Below are 16,305 nucleotides of genomic sequence, written 5' to 3'. Positions count from 1 at the left end.
TGTGCGTGTATAATGCCATCAGAATGAATCACACTTTTCATTAGTATTCAAAACATTTTTTTCCTCCTGCTTTTGTCATAAAATATTCAGCATTATGAAAGGCATTAAATGATACTACTGCTCTCCCATTAAGGAAAGATCTTGTAACAAAGCGCAAAGTTTCAGCTTTGGAAAAAATCCTGTGTTGTTGAGTTGTTTATGAAAAATGGTGAATGAAGTTAAGTAGCAAGAAATTTCTTCAGTCTCCTGGATAAGAAAAAATACGGGGAAGAAGAAAATGAATCTTGGAAACCAAACAATTTTTGGACCAACCACCATTAAAATGCTCCTTTTTTTGACAAAAATACTCACTTAAAACTGCTGTGAATAGTTTAAATCTTAATTTTCTAAGAATATACCACTGACAAAACAGACTCTTATCAGGTTTATTATAACTGCTGGTTTTCGACAAAGTTGAATGCAAGCAAAAATTAGGCATCTCACTTGGCACTAATTGGTAATTCAGTTTTTAATCTTTTTTTATTAATACTCTTTGATCTATCCCAGTGTTATGCTTCAAAGTCAGAAATCTGTTTTTGCATTTGGAACAACAGTTCCTCAAGAGAAAGATCCCTGTATTCCAGTTTCTCTAAAATTCTGGCTGGTATTAGATGTGCTATCATCTGTGTAACCAGTCAGAAAGAGAGTTGTTCAGACAAGGTTATGGGAAAGACAATGCTGTACTATATTGTCCATTTTTAACTATACTTTTTTGATTATAGCTAAGCTGCACTTAAGCAGAAGAACAAGCACTAGAAGTCCAGGATGAAGATCTGGCAGTCAGTAATATGGGGTACTGAAATTGGTAGAATTGATTTTGATGTGAAGAAGAATTAAAATATTTAAAATAAGCATCTGTTCCAGAAATATTTTACAGTGCTTAACCTTTTTTTTCATTAAAACCTTAGCTTCCCGCTTACGCTATGAGAATGTTCTTCTGCCAGCTAAGTGTATCTGATCTTTTGGATTAATTTGAGGATTCAATACCAACTAACTTTATGCTGAGTTTATCTGCTATTCATAAATCAAGTTCAATCTTAAGTTAATTTCAAGGCTGATTATTTTTGGAACATGTTATGGTATAAATTATTCATTACATAGATCTATTATACCTGTTTGCCAGAAAAAAACAGAGGCTGTGCCAACTATTTTTTTAAAATGATACCTGGGGACCAAATATTAAAATGCAATTGGCGATATTTCAGCCAACTGATAAGAATAACTATATACTGCAATTTCACTTTTTTTTTTAAAAAACTATCTTGACAGTAAAATTCATTTCTGTGCCAAGGTTTGGCATTACTGAAGTCCTTAAAATAGAGCATAAGTAGCGTTAGGACTTGTGTTCACACAGCCTTACAGATTTGAATAATTTTCTCTTGTTCAATTTTAAGGCATTCCAGTGCCAACGTTTATCTGCTTCTCATAAACTTAGGAAGAAAACAGTGATTTCAAAACAACCACATATTTTCCAGATGTTTTATATATATAAATCTTCTGTCACATGTCACAGAAGAAAGCAACATCCTAATCTATGTAGCATAACTCAACTCCACTCAACCAACTTTAAAATATATGAACACACACAAAAATGTTTAACTCTATCATTCTTGATGACCATATAATAAAGTAGGTCATAATACTCACACTTAGTAAAGCTGAAGACAGATTCTACCTTTACAAATGCAGTCAGAGAGTTACACGATGCAATTTGTTACTCTGTAAACCACTTTGAAATACTTTTACCTGCTGGCTGAAAAATGTTGCATAAAAATTGAACTTTTTCTATTGCATTATGCTCTGCTTGTACCAGCCAGCAGATTTATTAGCAGTATTCTTTTATCACTTTTCAGCTGTAATGCTGTTTGCCATGGTGGCAGTACATTTGCTTGTATGTTGTGTCCTAAAATGAAGGTGCTCAGATGCAACAGTCTCTCTGATGTAAGCTGATTAAATTAAGGTCATAGTTTCTTTACTGTTGCAGTAACCCTTTGACAGAATATGCAACTGAAACAAGTTTGAGTTAATACAAAAAACCTTTAAGCATTTTTTGAAAGACATATTTTAAATGTAACTACTTAAAATCACATTGTATTGAATGATAAAATATATATGAAATATATTTAAGACATGATTAAGCACGCATATATACTACCACCATGTGCCAACCTCATCTATTATATTTAAATAAGGTTTCCTCGTATACATAAAATGTTAAAGATATTGGCTATATTGAAAATGTTTTGTTCCGAACGTTTAGTAAATGTCCAGATAAAGTCTGTCCATGCAACACTGATTCAATCATCTTCTGTGTGTACTCAGGCAAGGAGAATCCCACCTAAACTATAACCCTCGCTAATCTAAAGTGGCTGGCTTGGCTCCCTCCTATAGCCAGTGGACAGGAAAAGGCAGCTCCAGAGAACAACGCATCCAAATCTAAGAAAAATGTCTAAAGTAAGGGAGCAGTATTGACATTTTGCAAAACCAAAGGAAGAGTAAGAATTACAATTTCTATTAAATTAGTTGCTGAATTTGCAGTAGTCCGGATCACATCATTATGGAGACTTAGTATAATACTTTCAGAACTCAGCTTACACTATCACCTGCTGCAGTTTCGAGAATTCTGCATTTTTGCATGTTGGGCCAAGGTATTCAAGCTGCGCAATGGCAAACAAGGAGAAAAAAATCAGAAAACATTTGAAAATTTTAATTTGTCTAGCTTTCACAGGGTGAGACAAAGGTAAAATTCAAATTTCTGGTCACAAGTCAACTACTTCAAACATAAGGCCAAGCTTCCTTTTCTTTTTTTCTGTTCCCAATATCATCGCTTCAGCTTTAAGGCCTTGCAAAAGCTAAGGACAGTATTTTCTCCTAATACTCAATCCAAATTAATCCCTGTTAGTGACTCCAGACAGCAAAATGAGAGAAGGCAGTGTTCCTATACCAAAAAAAAAAAAAAATCACAGCATGAAATGATTAAAGGCTGCAAATTCGCGCATAGCCATGAAAGGACTTAAAGTGTTGCAGGTCACCTTAATTTTGATGTTGCCTAAATTTTGAGAGCTTGACATCAGGATTTTTTTGTTTCACTCTTTATTTTTTAACACACTTGTGTGAAACTACATGTGTGAGGAAGTGCTTTGAAGAAATGCTTCCTGAGTTTGAAAAAAAGGCATAATGAAAAAAACTAAATTAGAGAAACCATAATGAGATTGCCACCTGCACAAGGCATGAGTAGATCAGGAACTTCTACACTCCTCATAGGCCTTCTTAACCACTTACTTTATTCTTTACTAGAATAAAATTCCATGGACTGCAGGAATTGAATTGCTCAAATTTATCTGACCAAATTAAGAGATGTGAAATAAACTGTACATTAAAAAAAATTAAAATATTATTTCAAACATTATATTAAATATTTTATTATTACAGTGTCCAATTACATTTGCTTATTCACTATGTGAAAGCTAGATCCACCCAAAGAAATACTTCTACTTGGCTAATAAGCAATATCATACATATTTGCCTTCCAACACAAAAGGTGTACAAATACATACTACTTGCCAGGGTTGGTGTGTCATGTATTTGTAGTTCCAGCAAACATTTCCTGAGGGGTTTAGATGAGAATTCTATGCATATATACTGACAATTTATTTCCACTGAAAAAATGCAATACAGTAAAAAAGATGAAATAAAAGCCAACTAAACAGAAGTCTAGAGACAAGGCAGCTGATCTTGCAGCACTCAAATAATGACCTGACACGTATACTCTGCAGTGTTTTGCAAAATAGATTTTACACAAAGATAAGCAGAGAGAAACCTAACTAGCACCGTCATTCTAACCACCATGATAGATGCTTACGCTCTTTGCAGTCTTGGTCCTTTGCAGAATTTTAAAATTGGAGGAAATACTTTAAACAGTACTTTTTAAATAGAAGGCAACAGAAAGGAATCCACATCTAACATTATAACAAGACCTCATAATGAGACCCTTATCGCACATAATGAACAAATAGACAGGCCACATTTATTCCTACTAAATATTACCACATCATAATACTGAATAATTTGATTTATATTTTATTTCGTTTTTCTTAAATTCAACTAAAATAAGGTTTTATTACATACTCATTCTGAATATAACTATTTGAAATTATTAGCAAATTTATGATTTAGAGTGCTGTTTGGCAATCCTGAAAGCGCACTGTAATCCTTTCCAGGGTAGATGGATAATGTTACAGAAATTGAGAGCTTATAGGTTTACTTCAGCTTTCATGTGATGTAACAAAACACACAATGTTTTTGAGATGAGAGAGCTTGTCAGACCTTAGTAGTGAGCATCACCCATTCCATAAAAGTGACAGCGAGTATTACCAGCAGAGAAGCTGTTGCCCTCATGCCCTACAGCAAAGTCACTGTCTGTCTATTATTTGACAGGCAGGGTAATATGGGAATATGTTACGCTGGTGGAAAAACTGACACAATTGCTGGAGAGTCCTGTGACTGGTATGAGCAAAATGGAAGTAACATGTCCAACATTTGTGATAGATAGCAATTTAAAGCATGTTTATTACTGCTAAATTACACCCCTTGTACTGCTGACATCTGCAAGTGCTTAGCAAAATCTGAAAATAAAATCATATTATTCATTGTCAGCAGTATGCAACTTTTCCTGAACATCTAAAATTGAAATTTATAATTAGAATTAAAAACTAACTGAACCATTCTATCCTACGTGCTATTATCTCTCTCCTCAGGTGTAAGGTTACCTACCAATTGTTTTCAAGGCCCAGTACTGCTGTAGATCATATTGTTGGGGAATTTTAAAAAGTATACTGTAACAGCGATTTAAATTGGATCAAAAAAGATGAACAAAATGGAAGGAACGAAAACTAAACAATAGTCTCCTTGGCCAAAGTTGGAAATTCAATCCCATTTTGTTGCTATAATACATACAATAAACTTCACCATGACACATCAAAAATTGGATTTAGACCGAGAGGTTGAAATTGCTGGTAGCTCAGGCTTGCGATTCATCCACAGGTCAGGCAGACTGCAGCAAACAACACAACCTTCTCTAGGGTTTTCCTCTTCCGAGCTCTAAGTACACATTTGAGAGACTATCCCCTCTAGGGAGGGGTAGAAAAAACCGTTATCGTATCAGCTCCTCCTGGCTGTGACATGCTGTGGAAAATCGTGGATATATAATACACATTCCATACGCTACATTCAATCTGAAAATAACCAAGTAGATAAACAAAGTCCTAATCCTTTTAAAAATACATTCACTTTGAGGCTGCAAGGAGTTTAACTCAACCTCATATTGGTGGAATTTGTTTCACAGTATAGAATAAAATAAAGCTACCAAAAAGAGACTTTTTAAAACATAGAGAGCAACAGAGCTTTTTGAGAGAAATTTCTCTGCATAGCTCTGCGGAAAAGCTTTGGGAAAGTGACTAAACAGAACCACAAGGAGTCCCCATAAGACAATTTTTCAGTATCATTCATATTCATTACATATTCACTTAAATACAATTCAAATTGCCTGTTTTTGAAAGTGCAAAAGACTTTATTTGAATTTACTCATTAAAAATCTTCATGAAGGAAAATGAGACAAAATAACAAGCATTTTTAAAATTTATAATAATGACTAAGATAACACAAAATATACCATCATTCTAACAATAAATTGTGTTTACTCTTCAGAACATCATATTTTTCAACATGCACCTCAAAACTAATACACACCTTGCACTAAGTGAAGCCAATCTTACTTCATATACAGAATAAAGTATTTTAAAAATTTTATCTGGTACACAGTGTGTTAATCTCCTGGAAAACACATTTAGAAATTATAAACCCTGTTCTGTTTGTTTACTCAGAAGCAGCCAAGAATACAGGAGATGGAAGATTTTAACTAACGTTATCAAGAACTCCTTTTAGTTTAAGCAGGTGACAGAAATTCAATAACAATTTTAATTCACTCTTGGAACGTCCATTGCATGTAAGCGGTATTCAAGAAAGATTGCTTGATGTCCAAACCGTAGTGGACAGCTAATTTCCGATGTCTGTCTTCACATGTCCTTACAGGAAAACAATTTGATTAACCCCTCAACATGAAACTGAGTATCATATTTTTCCAGTTGGAAAGGGACACTAGCAAGCCAAAACATCATGAAAGAGTTTAAGTGTCCAATATGCCAACACGTAACTTAAGACAGCATCCCTGCAGAGCTGTGTCCCCGTGTATCCAAATACTGAATCACTGCCTTACTAGTTAAAAAACTCTGCGAAATAGAAAGTGGCAGAGTAGCCTGTAAAATATTAAAGACTTTTAGAATACTCTATTATTTTAACACTGAGGTATCAGGTGCATTTATAAATCCAATTTTGAAAATCATTTGAGAGGTGTCTCTTCAGAGGTTATGGTGATGATAGAAAAGAATGCCAGTACTAAAGAAGCTTCTGTGCAAAAAATCAAAATCTTTATTTTGGAAAAGTCAGAACTACAGAAGCATACTACTACTGTCAATATTGTTAAAGAAAGTTTACCCATGTCAAAAAAATTGTTCTAGTTTTAAAATGCTGTATTTGATCAAGGCATACCAATCAATACACAGTATTAACAACCTTCGTACCATTTTCCAGGAAAAAATAAAAAACAAGTTTAGTAATTCAAATTATGTTCATTTCTTTAGAAAAACATGTATTTTTTATTACTGTCCTTAGAGGTTTGTACTCTGTACTACTTCTGACATATTTTCACTTGTCAATAAAGTTGCCAATCCTGATACAGTATCCACACTCCTTTGTCAGAGAGAACATAATGTGAAAAGAAATAATTTAACTGGGATAATAAAAATTTCTTTATTATTTCCATTTTGCATACATTCTTTTTTTAACCTGTTTTACAGAGAATCTGAAATAATTATTTTATGACCTTCTACTTTTTTTCAGAGCAGACCTATGTGTAGCATTTCAACAACAATTTCAGATGCTAAATAAGACAGCTAAAACCAGAATACTTCAGCTATTTCACAGGATGAGTTAACTTACTTTGGAGGATGTAGAGTCACATTCCTGACAAATCCATCCATAGCCAGTCTGCTTAGGAGACTTTTTCAAGGGAGGGTCAAGGCAGCCGAAATGGTAGCAAAGTCTGCATTCGTCACACCTGCAACAGAAAAAAACAAAATACCTATTTAGATATGGATTGTACTTCTATAATATTTTAGATTGAGCTTCACTGACATTCTCAGCGCAAGTTTTCCTGATCCAGTATCATGACACAGAAAATCCATTTTCTATAAGTGGTATTTTCAAACACAAACACTTCAAGTAGGTTCTGCCGAATTCGGAATATCTGATGCAGACACTCATATATCACCTTTGTCATCATCATCTATATATGACATTATTTAAGAGACTTGCAAATTAAAGAAAAAAATGTAAAACAAACCAGCTCAGTTTTTTAGATATGTCAATGCAATTCAAGGTCATTTATTTTCAGATTTTTGTGAGGTTTTTAGATGGTGACTATATTGATTGTTCATAGTTTTAAGACACCATTTTACACACCTTATTTTTTCAAGGCAAACCCTGAAATGTTCCCTCACATATCCAACCATTCAAGTACAATTTACAGCTATGAATTATATTTTTTACGCTAGAACAGCATGGTCGAAAAATAAAGGCACAAAATATTTTCTTATTTGCTTTGAATTTTCTGGAAAGGGGTGTTAATTTAAAAATATTTCACTGTGATCTTTCAGGTTTAAAAGTGCCCTATGTACAAAAACCAATTTTATGTTATTTTTGTTTTAAATAAACCTCTCCTTAGTATTTTGTACCATGTATGGTCAACATAAAAAGCTCAAAACATGTACTAATAGTGTAGCTATTGTTCACCTATTCTCAATTTACCAGCATTGAAGAAATGCTACAGTATAAGAAGTATAACAAGTGCTTCATGAAAGGATTTTTAAGTCAGTACAGCAATATGCTGAAGATGAGAAAGCTATTTCTAAAAGTAAATAAAAGAGATTTTCCTATATCCTGCTGGACTTTATTTGCATATCTCCTGTATTCTTTTGTATGAAAAAGCAAGCTTTTTTCAAATTTACTTTGCAATATTCTCTTAATTTAATGCCATTAAACTCCAAATTAAAGTGATATAAAAATATAAATTATCCAAAAATAGGAAATAGAGTGACTAAAACACAGATTTTCTAAGAAATTCCCTACACTTTCTTTCTCTGCTTCCCTGGCCACTCATTTTCTCCTCTACAAAACATGCAAACACAAAAATATAAAAAAAAATTTGCAATAGCAGCATGGCACAGGCATCATCAGATCAGAGGGATATAATTTATCAACAGAACACACGGCGAGTCACAGAAAGAGGATTCAACTAACAGAACACACTGCTCTATTAACAGAAGAAAATGTTCATGTGACGTTTCTCCAAGGACTAGTCTCCAAATAAAAAGAAGTAACCGTTTTCTGATTATGATCGTTTAACCTAAGTCAATACTTCTGTCCTTGCTCTCCGCGCTGTGCTTTCCAGGGAAGCCGCCTGTTTTTAGCAGTTATATGTAAGACACGATCATTGGTAAAGGTGTTGCATGTACTATTTTCCACTAAGTAGCTATTAAAAGCAATAATCTACCTATCGACAGTATGCAACATTGGACTGACACGGGTTTTGTATTTTTACAAAGTAGGACCTACCAGATCACAATCTAGATCCTTAGGATTGTTTAGTAATAACTCAATCTAATTCCAGGACAAAGAAAACACTTAAAAAAAAGGAAGCCATTCTCAGTTTTTAAAGACGTAAGAAGTCTAATGTAGAAATATATTACTTACAATTAGGAATATATGTGGTTTTATTTCTTGTGAAAGGTGTATTAAAATAATAAAAAGGTTGAGAGCGGGAGATGAGATTCGTTACACTCCTACATCCCAACAGCCTATTTGACCTTCAGCAAAAGATTAAGCCTCTTTTGACTCTCAGTGTTCTCATCTGTAAATGAATATATTTTTACTAACCTATTTATGTATCTAGAACCTTACTTATGTAAATGCTTGCATTTGAGCAGTCCTTATCAGAACTCCCTTCTTGTAAACTGTTTGGGATCCTCCAACACAAAATAAAGCATCACACTAATTCTGACTCACCTTGTGTATTTTTAGCGCTTAATCCTAAAATCTATATCTGACTTCAAACGGTACTAATTTAGACTTTTTTCTGAAGTGATTGTCTATAAACACAAGTGTTCATATGTTCAAGAGAAAATGTTTCTTCTTTAAAATTACACTTTACCATCTCTTCTTACATCTTTTCCATTTTGTATCTAGAATGTGGTATTTCCTGACTGCACCTTTAGCCACGTTTCAGAAGTAAACTGAGGGAGTTTGCAAGGCTGGGTTGAAATAACCAGAACATTATGAAATCAAATACAGTTCTGAAGGCATCATTCTAAAGCTGAATGTCTTTAATATTTATTGTCATTAATTTTTATCACTTCAAAGTTGTTTAGTTTGGCAGAAGAAAAATTGCATTTTCCTAGAATGAGTTAAAAATATCTATATGAAATTTTCGGATACTAATAGCTTCTATCTGCATCTGCACAGCTGAGAAAATGCAAATAACAAAAGCTTGTTTTCATGTATCATGTATCAAAACAAAAAAAGCTGCATGGTGCTAAAAGCTATTTTTAAACACTTCCTTCATACTGCTTTTTATTGGAATACAACTTCTGTATTGTGGCACACAAATCCACTGATTCTGAAGTTCCCAGAGCATGATGTGGGGAAAATGGCTGAATACACACTGTACTGTGGTTAAAGATGATGCCCTAGCTGTCTAGCAACTCTCTTGTCTGCTGAGACTGAACTGGGACCAAATGTGAAGCTTGCACACATCACATTGGCATTCCTAATTCCTAATTCTGATAGAAAACCTTACACCTAGGTTAAAATTGCACTAGTAAAGTGAGATTAAGCCCTCAAGTGCATACTATTACTTGCGTTCTTTTGTCTAGCTACACAGAAAATCCACTGTCAGAATGAGAAAATAAGAAAGCAACACAAAATAAGCAGTACTTCCAACTTAATTAAAGAATGAAATTGTCGGGTCACAAAAGGTGTCATGCTGACAGTCTCATAGCCTTTCAGTAAATGCACTCACAGATCAATCACAATACAGACATTTAGAGAGCAAAGGAGCTGCACGGCGCTTTCATTTACAAATATCATCCACTTCCAACCTGAAGATGGCTTAATAACACAAGTTAAACTATTGGGCTGGGGGGAGAAAGGAAAAGAAACCACTTCGTCCATTTTACAGGTTCAGTTAAAATTTTTACCCTTGTGAATTCGAGGTCACATCTTCAAAAGAGTCTTCAAGCCAGCAAATATTTTACCTTGCTATTATTTGTGGATAACTTTTTTGTGGTTAAGTACGTGATTTACAAATGTAATTTTGTGCACAGCCATCTTCAGTGGCCTGGCTAGCAGTTGTACTGAAAACTTTGTGAAAATAAAACCAGAGCACCACACAAAGACAAGCTAACCCAATCTCCTAAATTACCTCTAACTGACAGGTAATTGCTTACTATCCATGTTTTAACAAGCCTGAAATTACTTTATGCATCAAAATTAGAAATTGCTGTGGTCCTCATCCCAGCAATTAATGAGGATAGATATACGTCCACTATACACTGAGAAAATGGGGTGTGAGGAAGAAAGGTGAATTCTGAAGGAGTTAGGTTAACAAATTAAAAAATAAGAAAACGTTTTTTACTTATAAAAAGTATAAAATGCAGGTCAGCTGCATCTTCACAGCAAGAAAGCTTGATTAAGCATTTTCATACCTAAAATACATCTGATTTGTTCTTTAATAAAGTGATCTCCATCTGCTCATGCCCTTGGATTGTTTTTATTAGTTTTTTTAGCAGTACAGCTGGCTGTGCTCAAGCCCTACATAACTCTGCATTTTCCTGTTCATAATTAACTAATTATGCTCTAATCAATAGTGTAGATACTGATTTTACAATGTAAATGAGATAAATGAGATAATGGCTGGGGTCAATCTCATTTTATTTACAAAGCCCAGCACACACATCCAATTTCATTACATGGCATCTACCTGCACAGGAGGGAGTCTTATCAGTCGGCCTGCAGAAGTCTTCCTGCGAGCACGGGGGAAAAGGACTTGTGCTTTTACTGAGGAGCAGTGAATGCAAAACCTGCCCATCGCTGGCACATTTGTAAGTCACTGGTTAATATCATCGAAAACCACAAAGAGCTGATTCAGCCAGAGTGAAGAAACCTATTTTGCATTCGCAAGACAGCATCACCCATCTCTAGCTGTAAAAGTAATTACCTACATGTCCCTGAAACACAACATTAATAAGCTAATCTTTAAATACAACTTTCCAAATATGCTTCCGAGACTACAGAAAATCTCTCTTATGTACACACCTTTGCCCATCGTCTGCAGTGTCATGTCAAAAGGTACCACGCTGAACAAAATTGCAAAATATATGTGCTATTCCACATTCATCGCAACAGCTTAGAAAGATTTACTATAATGGAAAAAATACATAAAACTTTGATACACTATTGAGAAAGCATCATCACCATTAAAATTAGAGAATTTGTCATATAAGACTTACTCTGGCAAACTGAGAACTAATTAGAACAAAATGAGAAGTAATCACTCCAAAATTTTTAAACTCTCAAGAGAGCTGCATAGGTGTGCACTCACCCATTACCTGGAGGGATACAACATGATGGCTATTCCAGCACCTCTGAGGACTTAACCATTTAAATGCACCTTTCCTTGGCTTATTCTGGACCCCATTTCTGACTACAGGCTCTTAACACCTGAGGAACAGATGCTTCTCCTCAGGCACTGGTCTCTCTCCTCTTTAACCCCTCGGTCTCAAGCGCTGGGCCCCTCTGAAACCGCGAACAGCGGGAAACACGCATGGGGGTTCATTTTAAATTCCAGCACATTTTGGGGTTCGGATAAACAACTTAAAACCCAGCTATGACAGTTTAAGGCACTGTCATCGTTAGTGTCTGTATGATAGATCAAACGGAAAGGAGGATGTAAACATCCCCACAAAAAAAGAGTAAGCTGATGTAGCTCAGGTGAATTCAAACCCCAGAACCAAGGTGACTGACTGGACTGGGGCAGGTGAGGAGAGCTCCTGTCATACCTTAATTGCAGCCAGACCACAGAACTGATAAGTTCTGGGTGACAGGAACGAACACTGTGGCAGGGGTTCTATCAGCAACTCTTACATGTAATGTACACATTCCTGTACCTTTATGTAAAGAATAAAATTAAAGATCTAACGGTGACATAACTGAATAATCTTATATTTAGTGCATTGTTATTAATGCTGTCCAAAAAGTACATTTATTGCACTTACTGAGGGAGAAGCCCAAAACAATAGTGCTATTTCTTTACGGAATATGTGGAAAACATTCTTCTTTTCAGCTTTTTCTTCTGACAACTCTTGAAACAAAACTTCAATTCAGCCCCACGGATTCCAACACAAATGGCTTTTATTTTGCTGTGACATGTCATAGGCCAAGCATAAACCACAAGTGATGCAGTGCTGTATTTAGACTCTAATTTAAAACATAAGGTCTAGATCCTTAGCAGCTCTTTTGTTTTTAGGCAGAATATTGTCAAAAGAGAAAAACATACTAAGTATAAAATGGAAAACGCTGGTTTTCCTCTTCCCGATTTCTACACTTTTTTCCTTGCCTATAAGTAGCATAACAACTCAAAATGGTCAAGTCACCTTGCTGTTTCTGTTCTAGAGAGCAGTTTTAAGAAACCTTTAGCACCAGGATAATTTAATAGTCTTCTCACACAGGCCAGCCAAGCTTTATGTGACTTCAGCACCAGGAGTGTGACAGATTCTAGCACTAAAATTCTTCCATGACTGCACTTGCATGCAATACTGAATATAAACCAGGATATAGCCTAATTATATGGCCTCTTCAAACACAGGCACTGGTTATCCTGAAAGGCTATCTCCAAAGATGCTCAAAATTCAACTGTATGTAATGCTATGGAACTCGATCTAATTTCAAAGTTAGATCTAACTTTGCAGGCAGTCCTGCTTTGAGTGGGTGGCTGGAACAGACGTCCTATCGAGGCTCTTTCCAACCTACATCTTTCTGGATTCTAGTATTTTCATAATTTTGATTTAAGTAAATGAAATACTCTTTCTGGGAAGGATAATGCTTATGGTATTGTACAAGTAACTAAAAGCCACACTGAATTTTCTGTTTTGAACAATGTAAACATACAAAAAGGAAGTGCCTGACTTCCATAGTTTATGATGTTATATGAGACAGTAGATATTACTTCATTCTGTTATGCCTGGAAGAGGGTGGCATGGATATTGCTGGGAGGTGAGAGAACATACCAGACGCAGGATGATTATTACGTTCTGTTTTTCATATCCACCTACTACTGATGAAGACTGTGTATGGGCACGATGGACATATGGCCTGACAGAGCAGGATGACTTTACTGATCTTTAGCTAACAGTAGTTTCACGATGAATTACTTACACGGTTTTGGATGTGGGACACTGTATAATCTCTAACTTACTCAAAGTTCTGTCCAAACTCAAGGACATTAATAAAATTATTGTTTTTTCTCTTTAGTATAAAATGGTCTGGTGGAAAAGCCTTAATTCACTCAGAGGATCTGTGCTACACTTTTCAGCATCTGCTACATCAACTAATTTTTAAAGAAATCCTGTATTTAGCACTAGTTACAATACATAACGGCATGAATTTCTATGGCTTTGACCTCTAAGCAGTTCTATTTTTAAGCAAAAAAGGTAAAGAAAACATTCTACTTGCAAATTCAAAAGAAAAAAACATTTTATCTAGCTTCTACTCCCCAACTCCACAGATGTTTATCATGACATAAACTAAACATCAAATACTTCATTTTAACAGAACTGAGAAATAGTGTCAGTTATACCACAAATGAGCAAAAGAAAATAAACATTAATCTGGCAGACATTTGTGTAGCTAAATTTATTATGCTAAACTCCAAACTGCCACCCCTCCTGCTTAATTCATGCTTTTTACTATTAAAACAAACAAATAATCCCCGAAATCCAAAAACCTAACACTGATTATTTATGGGTAAGGAAGAATCTAAACTGGCTATTGTTATGTGACATTCCTGTGTAATCCAGATTTTTTCTGAATGGTCAACAAGTCATCTGTTTCATGAAACGTACACAATTTGCATGTACATAATGAATCATAACAACACTATAAAGAAACTTTATTTACTATACCCGCAAGTGAAAAGCTTCCTTTCAGCAAGAAATGCTCTCTTCTCTCTCTCTCTCTCATAGTAATTAAAAACTGTAAAACACACAACTTTGATAAATTATCTTGCAAAATTAAGGGCCCACATATACAAGGGGAGTGTTTACATCAACATGTAAACACTATGTCAAGTGTGTTTGCTTTTGTTATTATACAGCTACAGTATAGAACTTATATTTACAGTATTTTCAAGTTTAAATTAAGTACTTCTGTGAAGACAATGCCTCCAAGACATGTATTAAGATATTGCTACACAAATTAAGAGTCCTCAAAAAAGTTCAAAATATTTTCTTTCTTTGGAAAACCAGGAAATTCTGAAAGAACAAGGATAAACTCCCTTACAAACTGAAGAGTATAAAATTTAAGAAATGTATTAGCAAACGGCTGCATTATTTTTTCTGAAGTACATTCTAGTTGTAATACATGACTGCATCTATAGTGCCATTCTCAGGTATTCAGCCTAGTAACTATACTGAATGGTGTACTGTTTGTGAACTACTAGAGAAGTCCATTATAGTTTTGAATATTGCCACAAAACTTATTTGAAAAGGTGAAATATCAAGTGTTAACATCTATCTTTCCAGAAAAAGAGAGGCAAATGACATAGTAATTCATAGGAATGTGAGAGAGATATTCAAAACTAAACTAATACCTAATGTAAAAAGAAAGTGCCAAAGAAGGAACAAAATCCTACAAAGGAGTTGTACTGGGGAACAACCATAGGAAATACAGAAGGAAATCACCTTGGAATATTAAGCATGCTCGGGAGTATCAATACTCATACAGTTTTTAACACACATTAATCTGTCCTTAAAATCCTCCAACAGCAGAGATTGCTCAAGTTCCCTAACAAACTTCTGTAGTGAAATTATTCTTATTGTTAGAAAAAAAAAAATTCTATTGCCTAACCCAAATCATCTTGCTACAATTTAACTTATTTTTGGTTTGACCAGATTTGAAGAACTCCTTTTTTCCCTTCTTTGCCACAACTTCTCTCATCTTTGTATTAATTTAGGCTGTTTGAAGACAGATTCCCCAGTCTTCTCTAAATTAAAGAAATCCAACCATTTTAAGCTTTTCTAGTCATTTATGTCTCCTGTAGTCTTCTTACCACGTAATTCAGTTACCTTTGGACTTTCTCTATGTATTTCTTGCCAAAGTGGACAGCATATGCTGAGGCTTTTCCAGGGGTGAGACAGTAGTCTTCTGAATATTCAGGAGGAGTACTTTCATGTGTTAAATGTAACACCTCTCTTTGCACATCTCAGGTATGATCAGTTTGATTCATGATCGGTTTGTGATTCAGAGTCCCCCATACCTTCTTTTTTGAAGACGTATCTCCTAACTAGTTACTCTTTGTATCTTAATCATGCAGTAAACAGTGATTTGCCTTTTCCTTTACTGTACTACATGCTCTTTCTGGATGCTTTCTTAAAATTTCATTTTTAATTCTAACACTGTAGTGCATCACATCATTCTGGCATCACTTGCAAACATAACCAAACACTTTATTCCAGCACCTAATACACTAAGGGAAAAAATAACAAAAATATAATACTGAATCCAGGAGAGTCCTGAGTGGAACCCAATGAGTGGAATACCATTCCAGTTCGACAGTGAGTCCATGGTAACTAGTCTATTTTTCTAATCAGCTACGTATTTTATTGCAGCTTAATTAACAGACTATTTCTCTAGCTTCTTTAGCAGAATGTCACACACAAAAGTATTTTTAAAGTCTTACTAAAGCCAAGATACGCTACATTTACCATTCTCTCCTACTCACAATACCTAGACTGTGTTACTAATCATAAATCACAGTAACCATTACTTACTTTTTCTGCGCTCACCACCTAAAGTCAGCATGACATGTGGGCTAACACC

The 16,305-nt window shown here is 34.8% G+C and overlaps 1 protein-coding gene across 4 annotated transcripts in view; it reads right to left on the bottom strand.

Annotated features, from left to right (window-relative positions):
- Positions 1-16,305, bottom strand: part of PHF14 (PHD finger protein 14) — a 166,276-nt gene that overhangs the window by 45,071 nt on the left and 104,900 nt on the right. For 3 of the 4 annotated variants that reach the window (XM_065629505.1, XM_065629504.1, XM_065629506.1), the window contains exon 17: positions 7,096-7,213. In XM_065629505.1, coding sequence (XP_065485577.1) covers positions 7,096-7,213 — 118 coding nt within the window. Of the gene's footprint in view, positions 1-5,746; positions 6,123-7,095; positions 7,214-16,305 lie in introns of those variants that run through there. The other variant, XM_065629507.1, reaches the window with a different exon arrangement.

Source organism: Caloenas nicobarica, chromosome 2, assembly GCF_036013445.1.
Source record: "Caloenas nicobarica isolate bCalNic1 chromosome 2, bCalNic1.hap1, whole genome shotgun sequence".
NCBI classification, from domain to species: domain Eukaryota; kingdom Metazoa; phylum Chordata; class Aves; order Columbiformes; family Columbidae; genus Caloenas; species Caloenas nicobarica.
This window is presented reverse-complemented; position numbering and strand designations above follow the sequence as displayed.